We start from the raw sequence: 18,566 nt of genomic DNA, 5'->3' as shown, positions 1-18,566 counted from the left end.
GGAACAAGACAGGGATGCCCTCTCTCTCCACTTCTGTTCAACATAGTCCTCGAAACACTCGCCAGAGCAATTAGACAGACGAAAGAAATTAAAGGCATAAAAATAGGAAAAGAAGAACTTAAATTATCACTATTTGCAGATGACATGATTCTATACCTAGCAGACCCAAAAAGGTCTACAAAGAAACTATTAGAGCTAATAAATGAATTCAGCAAAGTGTCAGGATATAAAATCAACACGCATAAATCAAATGCATTCCTGTATATCAGCAACAAATCCTCTGAAATGGAAATGAGGACAACTACTCCATTCACAATATCCTCAAAAAAAAATAAAATACTTGGGAATCAACCTAACAAAAGAGGTGAAAGACTTATACAATGAAAAATACAGAACCCTAAAGAGAGATATAGAAGAAGATCTTAGAAGATGGAAAAATATATCCTGTTCATGGATAGGCAGAACTAACATCATCAAAATGGCAATACTACCAAAAGTTCTCTATAAGTTCAATGCAATGCCAATCAAAATCCCAACGGCATTTCTTGTACAAATAGATAAAGCAATCATGAAATTCATATGGAAAAATAAAAGGCCCAGAATAGCAAAAACAATGCTAAGCAGGAAGTGTGAATCAGGCGGTATAGCGATACCAGACTTCAAACTATACTACAGAGCAATAGTAACAAAAACAGCATGGTACTGGTACCAAAACAGGCGCGTGGACCAATGGTACAGAATAGAGGACACAGAAACCAATCCACAAAATTACAACTATCTTATATTTGATAAAGGGGCTAAAAGCATGCAATGGAGGAAGGATAGCATCTTCAACAAATGGTGCTGGGAAAACTGGAAATCCATTTGCATCAAAATGAAACTGAATCCCTTTCTCTCGCCATGCACAAAAGTTAACTCAAAATGGATCAAGGAGCTTGATATCAAATCAGAGACACGGCGTCTGATAGAAGAAAAACTTGGCTATGATCTACATACTGTGGGGTCGGGCTCCAAATTCCTCAATAGGACACCCATAGCACAAGAGTTACCAACTAGAATTAACAAATGGGACTTATTCAAACTAAAAAGTTTTTTCTCAGCAAAAGAAACAATAAGAGAGGTTAACAGGGAGCCTACATCCTGGGAACAAATCTTTACTCCTCACACTTCAGATAGAGCCCTAATATCCAGAGTATACAAAGAACTCAAAAAATTAGACAAAAAGACAACAAATAACCCAATCAACAAATGGGCCAAGGACCTGAACAGACACTTCTCAGAGGAGGACATACAATCAATCAATAAGTACATGAAAAAATGCTCAACATCGCTAGCAGTCAGAGAAATGCAAATCAAAACCACCCTAAGATACCATCTCACTCTAGTAAGATTGGCAGCCATTATGAAGTCAAACAACAACAAGTGCTGGCAAGGATGTGGGGAAAAGGGTACACTGGTTCATTGGTGGTGGGACTGCAAATTGGTGCAGCCAATTTGGAAAGCAGTATGGAGATTTCTTGGAAAGCTGGGAATGGAACCACCATTTGACCCTGCTATTCCCCTTCTCGGTCTATTCCCTAAAGACCTAATAAGAGCATGCTACAGGGACACTGCTACATGGATGTTCATAGCAGCACAATTCACGATAGCAAGATTGTGGAACCAACCTAGATGCCCTTCAATAGATGAATGGATAAAGAAAATGTGGCATTTATACACAATGGAGTATTACTCTGCATTAAGAAATGACAAAATCATAGAATTTGGAGGGAAATGGATGGCATTAGAGCAGATTATGCTAAGTGAAGCTAGCCAATCCTTAAAAAAAAAATGCCAAATGACTTCTTTGATATAAGGGGAGTAACTAAGGACAGAGTAGGGACGAAGAGCAGGAGAAGAAGATTAACATTAAATAGGGATGAGAGGTGGGAGGGAAAGGGAGAGTGAAGGGAAATTGCATGGAAAGGGAAGGTGATCCTCAGGGTTATACAAAATTACATACAAGAGGAAGTGAGGGGTAAGGGAAGAATAATACAAGTGGAAGAAATGTTTTGCAGTAGAGGGGGTCGAGAGAGAAGAGGGGAGGGGAGGGGAGGGGAGGGGGGATAGTAGAGGATAGGCTAGAGAGCAGAATTCATCAGATACTAGAATGGCAATATGTAAATCAATGGAAATGTAACTGATGTAACTGATGTGATTCAGCAATCTGTATACGGGGTAAAGGTGGGAGTTCATAACCCTTTTGAATCAAACTGTGAAATATGATATATCAAGAAAGATGTAATGTTTTGAACGACCAACAATAATAAAAAAAAGAAAAAAAGTCACCCTTAAAATAAAATAAAATAAAATAAAATGAGTTTCCTGTAAAAAAAAAAAAACTCCTTAGATCTGAACCCTGAGTAAAGGATTAGACATTGGCTGGAAAATGAAATGGGGACTGATGAAGAGAGCGTTTGGTTCTGTTTTAATAGAACATTAGAGGGGGGAAACTGCTTGCCAAACAAGAAACTGTTGTTTCAAAATTGTGGAGTATGTTTTCCTTTTTCAGTAAGAAAAAGAATTCTAAACCACGAGATTGTCTTTGAAGCACTAAGAACATTTATTCCATGCTCTTTATTATGTTTTTTTTCTAAACATCAAAAATATTTAAAAAGTTTCCGTAAGTTGAAGGGAAAGCTCTTAGTAACTATCCTTTTAAGCGGGTTTGCCTCAAACTCACTATTACCCTAGCAAATGTGATTAATAACAGCACAGCTGGTAACCAGGGCTCAGGATGAGAAGGTTAAGGAGAGGAGATTCCTTCCCAGTCAGGAGATGCCAGTCAGCCAGATGTTTTAGATTTGAAGACAGAGTAGGTTCTGAGCAAGAGGAGAAGGGAAGATGTGGAAACATCAAGCAAATGAGTCCTGCCATCAAAAGCAGAGGCAAGCAATAGTCCTGAATTGGTGACCAGGTACCCTCCACCCAATCCTACAGGACTTGGCACTGCACCAAGGGTGGACAGCCAGGAGGGAGCACAGGTACCCACACTGGCCAGCCTGCTTCCTGCCTAGAGAGAAATCCACCACTAAGCTCTGCAACTCAGGAAGGCAACTTCCCAGCAGCTGGAATTCCCTATCACTTCCCTGGCTCAACTCTAAAATAACAGTGAACTACACTGGCTTGTTTACTTCAGGAACTTAGCTCTTTCAAATTAGCCACAGGTATCTGACTCTAGCAAAAGTAAGCTTCACACATTGTAAAACTCAAGAAAGCCCCGCACATGAAACCCAGGCAGCGCACCACTTGACTGCCAGCACCCTGCTGAGAAGGAGCATCTGGTTCACAACCACCACCTGCACAGCTATTTTTGTTCTCTCCCCAGTCCCTTAACAATGTCACAAGCAGCTGGCGAAGTGTGGGTACTTCACAAAAGACACTTAGCATACACTGAGATGAAGGTAGGAGGAAAACACAGGATCAACCAAGAACTGGCCCTGGGCACTTGCAGAATGCACTCTGCCCTGCAGAGCTCCAACCCACACTTAATAGGATGACCTTTGATTGCCTTTTAAAAGAAGCCATGAAATGTGGCACCTGGACAGAGGGGGCGGGCCAAACACCTGGATCACCAAGGACACTTCTTCCTATACCACCCTGAGTCCATCACACACAGGCAGTGACTGTGAAAAGGCCCCTGGCTGGTGACCAGCATAGATTTCCTAGAGTGAGCAATCAGATAGGGTGACAAGCATTCCAGGTTTCTCTGGATGGACGGTCATTCACAGTAGCAGTACCGGGGGTTCCACAGCAGCCACGCTCTGCAGAGGGCTAGTCATTTCAAGGCTCTGGGCCTTGGTATCTTGACATGTAACACACAACGTGAGGTGGAAGTTTTCTGCTTGTTTTTAATCTGTGTCAGTAGTTCTCCAAGTGTGGCCTTATATCATTGGTGCATTGACACAGGACATGGCAGTGGTGTTCCAAAGGGAATGGGACTCATGAGCATGGGGGGGCAGAGGAGACATATTTTCATCCTACCTATGTGTATAATTGGCTTCACGTGGTTCTCATAAAAGGCAAACTAACTTAGTCAATTTTATTTTATTTTTTTAAATCCTTTACAGAAAATTCACCCCTTGTTGTATGCACCCAGGACAGACAGTTCTGATACACCACTGTTGTCTGACCGATGGTAGATGGTACATTTTTTAATAAATAGTTTCAATTTCCTTTCAAAGTACAGTGTCTGTGATTCTATTAAACTACAACTGTACTTGAGGCAGCTTTTGGCAATTTGTCAGTCTAGAGCAGTGTGGTTTCATCTTTGCCTTACTTCTTTATTTAAAAGACAACCTACCAAAAAGGTCACATTTAATCATCTTAAAATGCCCTCCATTGATGCCTTAAAATTGGAATATTTTAAAAATTACTTACATGGCTATTTACATTTTAAATTATAAAGAGCTGGAAAAATGCCTACAGTTGAAAGCAGGTGCAAATCCCTTTTGAACTAATTTGGTCAGGCAGGTTGGCCACACACATATCAATGGAAGTTCAAATTTGGGGATGTAGATTTGTCTCTCTTAAGGAAAAAATACATAGATGTAGTATTTTCAGTCAATTTTGAATGTTTGCCTTTTTATAAATGCTATTAGATTCAATTTCTTTTTTATTAAGGATCATATTAAGGTAGTAATCTCCCAGAATTAAAATTTTCAAAGAAATCAATAAATATCAGTCCCAAGGCTCTCGTTAGGTAAAGTATTTCTGAGTTGTCTAAATATGAATGCACAACCTCAGCAAAGTACATCACATGACCATGAGGTAGATGGGGTTCCATTCTTCACTAAGCTAAGCTTCCAAGGTTACCTTTCTGCCTGTTACCAGTGGAAGAATGAGAATCTTCTTCAGAAGAAAAGAAAATAGATTAAGGGAAGATAATAGAGAAAGTAAACTCAAATGACTTCACTGCCAACCCTACACTGGGTCTGTCAAGAATGGATCTGACGTGCATGTTGATCACATAAAGGGAAGGCCAGCGAGGTCTCATTTCTGGAAATAAGAACCCCATCAATCATACTGGAGGCGACTGTGTGTTGGTGTGTGTGAATGACTGGGACAAACCAGAAGAACAAGTGTTCGCTCGTTCAGTGAGCTGTGCATTGTCCTCAACACAATGCACACATTATTTCATTCAATCCTCATGGCAACTCTATGGGTTTCAGGTGGAAAGTGAACTTGATTAGGTTAATTCGCTCTTTAGACCTGTAGCCAGTAAGTGGCAAGAGCAGAATGTAGCCCAGGTCTCAAATCAACGTGATGCCAAATGTGATGTTTGCCATTTACCAGTGAGGGAAGAACTAATCCATTTTCCCTTGAGACCATCTGCAATAAAAGAGGACTTTCGGGGCAAGACTAGGGGTGGGAGGTAGATTGGGATATCAGCCTAAGGCTTCCTCCACTGAAACTCAGCTTCTTTAGAAAACTCTATCCAGAAGAAGACCATCCTCTCAGGAGCCCTCTCCAATGGCACAGAACCCAGAGGTGTTGGGCTCAAAGTGCACACACAGTTGCCCATCTCTTGTTTAAAACCTCACTATTAGAAATATTTTTTCTGCTACCAAATACAAGCAGATTCCCTGGGCACAATCCACATCATTATGAACAGTTGAGGGGAAAAAGGCTTCAACGCATTCTACTCCTTAAATAGGCACCATGCTAAAGAGATTGGTGCTGCAAAGCCTAATACTCTAAATATTTACTCTTCAATAGAACAAGCAAATCCTCCAGTCCTGGGATCAAATATATAAACAGGCCCTACTGCCTCCACAAGCTGCACCCTCTCCCTGGGTCCCTGTCCACCCAGCACACTCAATCAAATTACACAACATAATTTCTCAAGTAGGTGCTAAACCCTACACTGTGGTATCAAGTATGTTCTACACAGTGTGTACTTTCATTGAGTCCCCTTTAAATACAGTTTCCCATGATTCCTCCAATCCTACAGCATAGGCATATTCTCCATTCTTCAAGTGAGGACACCAAATTTCACAGAGTATGTTATCCACCGCTGCACAGATGACACCGGGGAATGTTTGAATTTAATCCCCAATTTTGTAACTTTTCTGATATTCCATTCATTCTCCTCTTAATTTTAGTTAGGAATGTACATTTCTAATTAATTACAATAAACATACAAAGCAATAACATACTTTAAATGCACAGTCAACATCAAGCCTACCCAAGCACTCAAAGATACACACATACCTACTGACACACAAAGCCTTTATTAATGATCTCCTACTCTCCATAATGCCTAAATGATTGATTGCTTTTTTTCTCAATTTTCCTTCACTCAAGCTATCCTATCGTGTCCAAACTGTCACTGTACCTAAACGACTAAGTCATTTCATTCTGCTGTGAAGTGGAGATCTATTAAAACAAGCTCCACAGAGCCACTCAGACTAGCTGTCAGCTTTTACTCTGACACTGGCCAAACTGTCCCCAGACAAGATTTTGAGTGGTTTTCTCTATCTTCTCCCTCACTCCAAACTGTAGGCTGTTCCTCTTCTCTCCAAACTTCCCAGTGACTTTAGAGGATCCGCACCATTGATACTGGGAAGGAAGAGAAGGAGGGAGGAGAAAGGAAAGGATAGAGTAAAAGGGAAAAAATGGAGGAAAAGAAAGAAAAGATACTCTCAGCAACAGTTTCAGGAGGGCAAGGATATCTTGGTTAGCAGAAACTTCAAAGATAAGATGTGACATTTATGGGACAATGGCATGACACAAACAAATGTTAGTCCTAGGTCACTGTGTAAAAGGATTACCTAGTAAAGGAATGTATCTCTCCCGCAATTAAAAAACATTTGTATATTTCCAACCCCACCCCTACCCAAAAAGTAATCAAAAAAACAACCTCACAATCCAATTCTAAGATAATAAAGGCAAAACAAGAGCAGTCCATTTTAAAGGACAGAGGTGAGGAAGAAGAAAGTTCTTTAAGGTAAAAATCAACTGCCCAAAATATTCTCATAGATGAGTTACAGAAAAGAGAGTCTTGTACAATGAGTATACTTTAGAATAAACATCAAAAACTACCGTTCTATAATGTGCCTGGCAAGGCTTATCATCTGATTGTCTTTATAATATGTAGCTTCTGAGGAAAATTACCTTCTCCAGTATTCAAATGTTGAAATCATTGCTTACAAAATGCACATAAAATCAAACTGAAAGACAGGGAGATAGGTCAAATCTGACCATGACCCACCCAAAGCTCCCCAGGACTCATCTGTGGCCTAGGCCACTTGTCTGGAGAGAACTTTATCCTATTATCCTGGTTCACTTTAAATGGATTATGTGCTCACCAGGATGCCTTCTTCAATCCCGGGGATCCTCTACAACCACACCCAGCTCTCCTTTTCTGTACACGCCCCCTTTCATTTATTAAATTGCACTATCAATGAGGTAAGTTGTTTGTTTGGTTCCAGTGCAGTGTTGCACAGATGATTCAGGGAAATGTTTGGATTTAATCCCAAATTCTGTAATCTCTCTGATATTCCATTCATTCTCCTCTTAATTCCCAAAAGACCCCAGGATGCTCCCATTACTATCTGAATATTAAACCTTCCTTCCATTTCTCCTCCCCTCCCGACTACCCATGACCAATGGTTCTGGAAAGAAGAGGTGCTCTCTCACATCTGAAGAGAATTGTGCATTAAAAAAAGAAATAAAAGGGAGGGGCTGGGGATGTGGCTCAAGTGGTAGCGCGCTCGCCTGGCATGCGCAAGGTGCTGGGTTCGATCCTCAGCACCACATAAAAATAAAATATAGATGTTGTGTCCACCAAAAACTAAAATATTTTTTAAAAAGTGCTTGAGGAAACTGAGATCAAGAGGACTTGGACATGTGCTCCAACTAGAAAAATGCTATGCTTAGAAAATGAAGAGAGTTATTTTTAGTAAGTGACTTTTTCTTTTAAGTCAGTGAAACTTCTACTGCTTTTTCTTTTATTGTGGTAAAATACATAAAACATAAAACTTCCAATCTTAATTCTTTTTAAGTATATCATTACTTTTTAATGTTAAATAATATTCTATCGTATGTTGCTATGGTCTGAATGTTTGGGACCCCCTCCCAAAATTCCTATATTCAAACATAATTACCAGTGTGATAGTGTTAGAAGGTGGAGTCTTTGGGAAGTGATTAGGTCACCAGGACTGGACCCTCATGAATAGGATCAATGCCCATATAAAAGGCCTGAGAGAACTGCCTTACCACTTCTACAATGGAAAAAAACAGCAAGAAGGTGCCATCTGTGAACCAGAAAACAGGTCCTCATCAGACAGCAAATTGGATGGCATCTTGAATTTCCAAACTGTGAGCAATAAATTCCTATTTATTAATTATTCAGTTCATGGTATTTTGTTATAGTAGCCTATACAGACTGAGATGAAAGTATCTATCACATTTTGTTCACCCATTAATCCACCCATGGACTATTAGGGTTGCTTCTAACTTTTGATTATTGTGAAATATGCTGCTATAAACATGGCTAAGACCCTGATTTCAATTCTTTACAGATTTGAACCAGAAGTGAAATTACATCAGATGGTAATTCTATCTTAATTTGGGGGGGATCATTTATACTATTTTCCATAGTCACTGTACCATTTTACTTTGCCACCAACAGTGCAAAAGAGATCTAATCTGTCCTCATCCTAGTGACACTTGATTTTTTCTATTTTGTTTGCTTGCTTTGATACAACCACCCTCATGGTTATGAGATGTTACCTCATTATGGTTTTAAATTGTATTTTCATAAGGATTCTATTAAGTCATTTTAAACTAAAAGTTTGGAAGGACAATGTACAGGAGTTAGGCTCTATCTAAGTTTCCCTTCATAAAAATTATTCATTCTTTGTTTGTTTGTTTTTGGGTACAGGGGATTGAATCCATGAGTGCTTAACCACGAAATCACATCCCCAGTCCTTTTTTATATTTTATTTAGAGACAGGGTCTCACTGAGTTGCTTAGGGCCTCACTGAGTTGCTTAGGGCCTCGTTAAGTTGCTGATGCTGGCTTTGAACTCCTTCTGCCTCAACCTCGAGAGCCGCTGGGATTACAGATGTATGCCATTGTACCTGGCTAAAATCATTTATTCTTGAGGGCTCACTCTTCTACCCAGCCCTTGATCTTGCCTCACTCTCTATACTAGAGTCAGGAGATTGTCTACTTCATCCTCCTGACTGCATCTCTACCATTGTGTAGAGTCTGAGAAGCTTCCTTCCTAAAGTCTGGAGAGAAATAAGGCAAAGAGAAATGGATGGGAGTAATCATATGACCAAAGAAACAGATCCATCAAGACCATTAAGAAGAAGGAGATACTAAGCAACTCAGTGAAACCCTGTTTCTACATAAAATACAAAATGGGCTGGCAATGTGGCTCAGTGGTGGAGTGTACCTGAGTTCAATCTCCCCTACTTCCCCACCCCCCAAAAAAAGAAGTAGGATATAATGATGTCAGCGACCACTTTCCCACCAAAAAAAAAAAGGACAAACCTCATCTTCTCATCTCAATAGGAAAATATACATAAATTCAGAGAAAGTGAAATACAAGTAACTAATGAATATTTGAAACAAGTTCATCTTGAGTAATATAAAAACATATTCCACCTTAGGACAATAATAATTTTTTCAACTCTCAAAGCAAAAATTTATTCAAATGATAACAATCTGCATTCTGATAAGGACTTACAAATGGGTATATCATTTCTGCACAACTATTTGGTAACTTGCATCCATCAAGAGCACTAAAATAGGGCTGGGGATATGGCTCAGTGGTAAATTGTTTGCCTAGCATGCATGAGGTCCTGGATTCAATGCTCAATACTGCAAAAAAAGGGGGGGGACAATAAAATTTATCCTTTGGGGCTTAGAAATCCCACTTCTAGGAAATATTCCTCAGAAATCAATAGGAAATGAGAGATGTATTTACTAAAAATAGCCTAAGTTTCCAACAATATATAGGAACAAAGTAAGTGAACATAGCTGCTGTATAGAATAATGTAGTCAGTGAAAACATTTTTAAATAAATTTTATTACATGGAAAATGTTCAAATTATATCATTAGATGACAACAGACTATATATAGAACCATATAGTGTGTGTGTGCGTGCGTGTGTGTGTGTGTGTGTGTGTGTGTTATCTTATAATATTCAAACTAGGAGATCACCAAAATTATTAGATCAAGAATCCAAGTCCCAAATACCTACATTGCTATTTTAAGCTGTATAAAGTGAGATGCATTTCCTAAATTCTCAACCCTTGGTTCCATCTGTAAAATTGGGTAAAAATGGGCAGCTACCTCACAGGGAATGGCAGAGTTCTAAATGAAGTAAACCATGTAAAGTAATAAATTTAGACTAAAATTAGTTTTTTACTTTTATTTTCAAAAACTGGAAAATTATTCATTAAAAATGGCAGTCATTAATAGCAGTCAAAAATAAAATAAGTGGCAAGCACTGTGTCAGTTTTGGAACATGTGCCCTGGGCATGCAATCATCCACAGTGTTACTAATACACTATGAGGATCACCTTCCTGTTTTTGTTCATGCTACAGCATAATGTTTGGCACAATTAATGATGTGCCAAGAAAGAATGCAAACAAAAAAAATTGCTTTAAAAGAGGGTGGGAAGAAGGAAGAAATCTAAGAGTAAAGTTTCAGAAATAAAAATTCTCAGGGCATCACTAATATAGAATGATATTTGTGTTTTAAGAGGTGATCTTGTTTACCTTTTTAATAAAAAGAAATAAAAATAGTTTCTAGAAGCATTAAGCAACCAGCTATTATCAAACAAAATCTGGAACCCCAGTATCCTGACTCAAGAATATTTAAGAAAGGATCAAAAGAAAAATTTGAAAGTCCTGACTATAAAAATTTAAAAATCAATAGCTTTAGAAAATCTGGTTTTGCCTAGTAATGGAGGAAGAAATGTCAAGCATATGTAATAATCATTTAAAGGTTTCATGTACTTAAATTCTACCACTTGCAAAAAAAAATTTAATCAGGTAAGAAAAATACATGAAGAAAGCTTGAGGAAGGTGTACTGATGTCAGACAGAGCCATAAGCCTAGTATGTTGATGGAAGAAATTCACATAACACTGAGTTTTCCTTCCCTTGCCACCTGCCCTTTCCCATCACAAAAGACCATCACTTCTGAAATACAAACTAGAGATCCAGGAGAAAACTATCTAGCCCTATCTAAAGAGATCAGATACCCTCAACAGAAAACTACCTGCTCAGGCATTCTATGGCACTTCTCATTAAAAGTAAAGTTTTATATATATATATATATATATATATATATATATATATATATATATATATATATATATATATATTTTATTTTATTTGGGAATAAATCATGGATATATATTAAATCCATGATTTATTCCCAAATCAACATATTATGAATAGCTACCCTGTAAATGCAAACCTTTTATTTTGTGAAACGAAGAAATTGTACTGAAATTCTGCAAAGAATACGATCCCTTTCACTTTAGGTTGTTTACCAACAAAATATCCATTGTAATTTATTTTTTTCTAGCCCAATCAGAAGCTGTAGGAGGCAACCTATGGGTGTGTGAACCCAATTCTTGCTTCTTACACCAGACTCTTGCATAGCAGGTATCCAGTCTTAACATGAATCCTATGACCATTTGATTACCTAAGGTACATTTATCAATCACTATTGAAACCACTATGAGGTTCCTCAAAAGACTAGGAATGGAACCATCACATGACCCAGCTAGACTACCCCTTCATGTTTATCCTAAGAATTAAAATCAGCATATTACAGTGGTATATGCACACCTTTGTTTAAAGCAGTATAAATCACAATAGCCAGGTTATGGAACCTGTCTAAGAACCCATCAATGGATGAATGAATAAAGAAATGTGAGATAGATAGATAGATAGATAGATAGATAGATATAGATAGATATAGATAGATATAGATATATATGAATTTTATTCAGCCAAGAAGAAAAATAAAATTATGTCATTTACAGGAAAATGGATGAAACTTGAAAACATCATGTTAAGCAAAATAAGCCAAACTCAGAAAGTCAAGGGTTGTTTGTTTTCTCTCATATGTGTAAACTAGAGAGGAAAAGGGAAAAGAAAGGTGGTGGCAATATTATGAAAACAGAATAGAAATGAGTAGAATATAGGAAAGGGACCAGAGGGAAGAAGAGGGCAGGGATACTGGCAAATACTGGGAAATGATATTGGTCAAATTATATTGTTATTGTTATATTGCGTGTATGTATGAATATGTAACAATGAATTCCACCATAATGTACAATTAAATTAATGCACCAATAAAAATGGGAAAAAATTAAAATGATAGATTTACAAATTTCATGTACAGCAATGACTACAGGAGAAAACAATGTAAATAAGCTGTTATCAAAAACTCTTGAAATACATCTGAAGATATCAGTCTACTCATTACAGGGCACATTATAGGAACATCCTTCAGTAATGAACTTTACCTCATATCTCACTTTTCCTGGCAGTCACTTACTCACTCCTCTCCCCCAACACATTCCCTCCCCCTCCTCTTTCCCTCCCTTCTCTTCTCCCTTCCCCTTCCTCTCAACTGTCCCATAGTACCTTACCCAAGGCTGCTGGTAAGGTAAATGATGAGACAAAGCTTGCTGGCTATATATTCCCTGTCCCACAATAAGACAGTGCTGTTCCTTGAAGTTTGGGGGACACAGATCATTGGGGGCTGAATGGCTAGACAGCCCATGGAGTCAACCACAAGAGAGGTGACGCTCCTCACATAGCTTGGCATTCCAACAGTCACCCTGTCAGGAATGAGCTACTCATTTCTTTCCCAGTCAGGTGTCAGTTTTGCTCTGGGTTTCATATAAAGAGGAAGGACAAAAGGAAGCAATTGTTTCTTTGATGAATCTTCTTTGTTGGTTTTCCAAAATACTGCAGCTTTTCAAAGCAAAAATGACAACATTCCAAATGATTGTTTACTCAAAAATACTAAAATAATAAAAACTAAACCATTGCCTAGAGTATTTCTATTAAAAAAAAAACTATTCTGAGAGGACTTATTTCTGCCTGCTAAAACATGACATTTAGCCTGCCACAAAAGTCTCATGAGATAATAATTAGTAAGCTTCAAATACAGAGGACTCACAGGATTCAGGGAATCGGGAGGGAAAGCAACCTTAGATTACAGTGGCCATTTGCTTCATTGTGTACATGAGAAAATAAGCAGAGATAAATTAGGAGGCTGCCCCAGAATGAGGTAAGTTTTGACTACAACTTGGTTGTTCTGACTCCCTATCAATACTTTCTGCATCTCTCCCTCCCAAACTCACAAAGAAGAAAATGCATTAAAGTTACCTTTTACAACAGTGACACAAATAATTTGTTTCCAAACAGGGAATCAGCAGAACTTTAATCCCACATTTAGGAATACCATAACAAAACACATTTTTGAAAACAAAGTGGAGTTGGAAGAAGCATTTATTAAAAATTCCTAAGAATGGTTTATTGAGCTTAAACAAACATGAAATCAAGAAAATTAATAAAATACATGATAATGCTACAATTAGCAAATAATATTTTGTTCTCTGTCATCAACTCAATAACATAATAAAATGGCATACACTATAATTTCCATTCTAAGAAAAGCCATTCTTTTTTTTTTTTTTCCTTTTTTAAACAAGAAATATTTTGCTCTGTCAATCAAGTAGTATCTAAATTGGCCCTTTTGGTCCCTGCCCAGAGTTAAGCATAGTATAAAGGCTATTCTAAAAACCACCAAGATCTGGGGTATTCATAGACTCATCCAAAAGTCATTGACCTTAGGCTGCTCCATTTTTAACCAGTCATGCTGGGCTCCCATATTGCTGACCATATGCTGCTGCAAAGTGGCATGTGCTGGCCACTAGTGTCTCCACTGTCCACACCCCAACATGGGAGTGAAAACAGAAAAAGCTGTTCAGCTTGGCAAAGCCCAATTCAATTAATTCATGAGTGTTTTTCTTTCTAAAGACAAATACATAAAGATTAAGAAGGCATTCAAATCCATAATTTTAGCCTTAACAAGGGTATTACTGACCTCATTTAATGGAAATAAGAAATTTAAATGATCAAATATTTCCTAAATAGGTTCTCAGCTTTGAAATAAAATAAAACAGTAAAAGCATAAGCAGAATAGAATCTTGAAGGAATCGTTCCTATTACAAAAGCATTTCATCTTACAAAGGAATTCACAACAGGCTTCCTTAAATAATGCTTTCCATTTAGAATACTGCAAAATATTTATGCACAACATGTTAAAAGGGTACTTTAAGTGGGCCCTATTAGTGATAACAATATTGGCTGACTCAGCAAAACTTATTCAAGCTCTTGTTGGACACTACTGGGATGAACACCATTGGTTGGATCACAGAATGTGTCATTTGGATTTGAGAAGAATAGAAACATGCAGAATTTTTAATACAGATGCAACTATACCCTGAGATTTTTTTCAGAGAAAAAGTGACTGAATAATTAAAGATAGTCTGTTATAACTATAGGAAGAGCCTGGTGTGGTGGTGCATGTCTGCAATCCCAGTAACTTGGGAGGCTGAGACAGTAGGATCACAAGTTCAAGGCCAGCCTCAGTAACTTAGTGAGGCCCTGAGCAACTTAGTGAGACCCCGTCTCAAAAAATAAAAAGGGCTAGGGATGTAGGTCAATAGTAAAGCACCCCTGGATTAAATCCCTAGTTAACAACAAGAAAAAAAGAAAGAAGAAAGAAAAGGAAAAAAAAGACAACTATAGAAAGAAATAAAGTAGCCACTCCTCCAGAAGTCAGTTGCATCCTATGGTACATGTACCATACTGGATTATTATTCTGAACATGAATCATAAACTTTCACTTCCCATAGAGGCCATTAAACCACATTAAACCACTTCTATTTGGATCAATGGCCCAAAGGAAATGACCAACTGTCTACATACCAATGTGAGGACATCTGCTATGACTGATGTTTGGAAAGCAGCTGACCCCTGTGTAAACTCTAAGTCAATTCATGGGGTTGTGCAAAGGCAGATAAAAAGGTTTAGGAAGAGGAAAAATGAACTTCCAGGGGGGGCTGGGGTTGTAGCTCAGAAGTAAAGCGCTCACCTAGTGTGTGCAAGTCCCTGGGTTTGATCCTCAGCACCACATAAAAATAAATAAATAAAAACAAAGGTATTGTGTCCAACCACACACATACACAATATATATATATATATATATATATATATATATATTAAAATAAATTTTTAAAAAGAACTTCCAGGTTGTAACTATAGCATTAGTGTTTGTTTCTTTGTTTAAAGATAGAATATAAATACAAAACAATCTCCATTCTCTAAAAATATTTTCCAACTTAATGAACAGCCTAGAACCACCATGGAAAAGAATGTCAGGAAAATGCAACACTCTGCATACAGTTCACCAGCTGCCATGCCTTTGTTCTTCCAAACATAAAATTGAAGATTTCTTTCAGATGCATTACTACCTAAAAATGAATCCAACCAGAATTTATCAGGCAAAAATTATCATATGTCATTCAGCAATTGTGTATGAAGCCTTTAAAATGTGCCAACACCAAACAACCTGCTGGTCCTGAGAACCTGCTTGTCTTTGGAGAGACTGCAAGATTAGACATGACTTCCTATTTTCTTCAAGTAAACATAAGCTGTAGGAACAACTCTTAACCTGCAAATACACCCTCTTTTCCCCTATAAATCTCAGTACTGGATAGGATCAATGTCAAGTTTGTATCAAATTCCAATCATTTTAATATGGAGGGTCTTCAAACTGTTCCCTTTGTGCATGTGATTTCAGCATGAGAAGAGCTGATAGTTCTGACAACAATACTGCCCATTGAAAAATACACCTTCCTTGAACAAAAGATACTTTTTTTTTTCCATGAAGCTTTCTTGCTATTTCCAGCAACAAATGATACAATTGATATATTCTGCAGTCTGCAGTAGTGGTTTCAGGCAAACAGGATACCAAAAGAAAAGCTTAAGAAACAAAATCAAGGTAAGTTGGGGGCAGGGTAGAGAGGTGGCATGGAAGTGGAAATTTGTGGGGTTTATTTCGTTTTTAAGGTGCTGTGATCAAACTCAGGGTCTCTCAAATACAAGGCAAAAGCACTCTACCACTGAACTATTCTAAACCTGGAAGTGAGAATTTGTGATCTAAGAAATTCATGGTTTCCTTTATGAATGGGAAAAGAGAAAAAAAGGGGAAGGTGATGTTTTCAGTTATGAAAAAGACAGAAGTGTGGGCCTCTGGCTAGGTTTTGTTTCAATAACACCCAGAGAATGCACAGCAGGCAAGATCTAACCTATTAACTAAGGCTGATTTCAATGAGAGTAACACAAGTTTGTTTGTGATACAATGGAGATAGCCAACCAAATTGAAGAATTACACCAACACTTATATGACAATTCTTTAAATTATTTTAAGTGTGTTCTGGTGCCAAGAAGAAGTTCATGATTATTAACAGGCCACGGATGTCAATTTCATATGGTCATTTTGCAGGCTATGCACCTGTACTGTCCTAGCCTCTTATAAGGAAACTGCTAATAACATGGAATGTTATTGTCACCTATTTCCAAAGACTGAGGGCCTGATGTTAAGTATCACACATGGAAACCAAAAAGCGACCAAAAGCCAAGGCAACCCTGGAGAATACTTCTGAAGCATATTCCCTACAATCAGTAGCGGGAGTGTAGATCTGGAAGTGTGCACGGTTCCTCCTCGCTCTGGGCCGCGCGTCCCGAACGTTCCTGGCTGTCAGGTGGATAGAGCTGAGCTTTGGCAGGGAAGCCCAGCCTGGCAACGCGGAGTGCCGCGCGGATGGAGAGGGCCAAGCCTCGCGGAGTGCGGCGCGTCCCGAGGCCAGCAGCCTCTCACCTTTGTTCCTTCAGCTGCCCTCGCCGCCAGGAGGAGAGAGACAGCTAGAGAGGAGTGCGGGAGGCGACCCTAATGCCCCGCAGCCCTCTCCGGCACCCTGGAGGAAATCCGTAGGCAAGCCAGACCTTCTCAGGCTCCCAGAAAGCAAGTGAGCCAGAGAGGTCAGCAACCCCTCCGGAACACAAAGGGGTGGTGTGGGAGCGAACGGCGGGGCACGGGGGCGTGCGCCACGGAGCACGCGAGTGTGCGTGTGCGCGCGAGTGTGTGTGTGAGAAAGAGAGAGAGTGTGTGTGTGTTTGTGTGTGTGTACGCGCGCGCGCGTGCAGGGGGAAGGGAGGAGGTGCTCTTGCCCTTCTTACCTCTCGAAGATAAGCCGCACCATGAAGATGCAGAAGGCCAGTGGGAAGGCGAGATAGAGGTCCTCAGCCTGCGGGAAGGTGGCTTCCTCCGTGTTCTTCAGGTCCGCCCAGGTGACATTGTGTGGGAGCCAGAACCTCTCGTTCCAGAACCAGGCTAAGATTCCTGCCATCTTGCTTTGTCCACCCCTGTCCTGCGGCTCCCGCGACCCACCGAGCTTTCCTTAGCGCAGGGCGCTCAGGGATGCGCGCCGGATTGGCCCGAGACTGCAGCCGCGGCTCCCGCCAGCCGTTGCTGCCGCCTCCTTTGCGGCCGCTGCTCTCGAAGGCTCGCGGCGAGCCCCGGTTCTCTCCTCCCTCTGGCCGCGCTGGGAAAGGGGCCGCCTCGCCTGTCACATGGCAGCCGGGGCCGCTCGCCCTGATTGGCTCACCCTCGCGTCAAGCAGCTAGGCACACGCGGCCAGCTCGCCCACGCCAGGAGGGCAGGGCGCAGCTGCTGCGCCCAGGGCGCAGGGCCGCAGCTCGCGGGAGCGCTGCCAACCCTTGCTCTCGCCGATCTCTCGCTTTGAGCTTAGGGCAATGACCTGGTACCGGCCCCCCAAAATCTGCCCCAGCCCCAAGTTTGCTTGCACATGCTCAGAACGCCGGTTCCTGCCCCACAGTAGTTTCAGGGTTCTAGTCCACTTCCCAAGCGCTGGGAGGCGATGGGGAGGCTGGTGAGCACTGAGGCTGAGCTTGGGAACCTCAGGAACCCGCCCTGCGCTGAAGGAAGACAGCAAAAGAAGTAGTAGGGGGCGCAAAGGCAAAGGAGACAGAAGTAAAAGGAAAAGGATCATTCACTCCAGCGATTGGAGAGAAGGGTGAAAATCAGGAACTGAGACAAGAGATGGTTTGGCAAGAGATTTCTGCCTCTGCCGCAAGCCTGTCTTTCCCCCATCTTTGACCTTCTGGCTTATGATACTATTGCTTCTCAAACCAATTCCTTTTATTTTGATTTATGAGGTGGCACAAGAAAGTAGGCACTTAATTGCTATGATTATTAATTGCTGTTTGATGGTGGTAATAATGATGATGGTAAGCAACTCTAGCATTCTGTAATTCTACCCTTCTCAACTAACCTCTCTGAAAATGCTGCTAGACCACATTTTGACTTGGCAGATCATGAGACAACCTCCACTCTGTTTGCCAGACTCATTATTTCTGTCTTTTGAATCTAAAACCTTTAAGGCAATAGA

The 18,566-nt window shown here is 39.9% G+C and overlaps 1 protein-coding gene across 2 annotated transcripts in view; it reads right to left on the bottom strand.

Annotated features, from left to right (window-relative positions):
• Positions 1-17,715, bottom strand: part of Cers6 (ceramide synthase 6) — a 281,227-nt gene extending 263,512 nt beyond the window's left edge. Inside the window, exon 1 of one of the 2 annotated variants that reach the window (XM_005315692.5) lies at positions 17,335-17,715. In XM_005315692.5, the coding sequence (XP_005315749.1) occupies positions 17,335-17,504 (170 nt within the window). In that variant the 5' untranslated portion in view covers positions 17,505-17,715. The remainder of the gene's footprint in view (positions 1-17,334) is intronic. The other variant, XM_005315693.4, reaches the window with a different exon arrangement.
• Positions 17,716-18,566: the final 851 nt, after the last annotated feature.

This window comes from Ictidomys tridecemlineatus, chromosome 7 (assembly GCF_052094955.1).
Source record: "Ictidomys tridecemlineatus isolate mIctTri1 chromosome 7, mIctTri1.hap1, whole genome shotgun sequence".
Taxonomy (NCBI): domain Eukaryota; kingdom Metazoa; phylum Chordata; class Mammalia; order Rodentia; family Sciuridae; genus Ictidomys; species Ictidomys tridecemlineatus.
The sequence above is the reverse complement of the archived record's forward strand: the minus strand, read 5'-3'. Positions and strand labels throughout refer to the sequence as shown.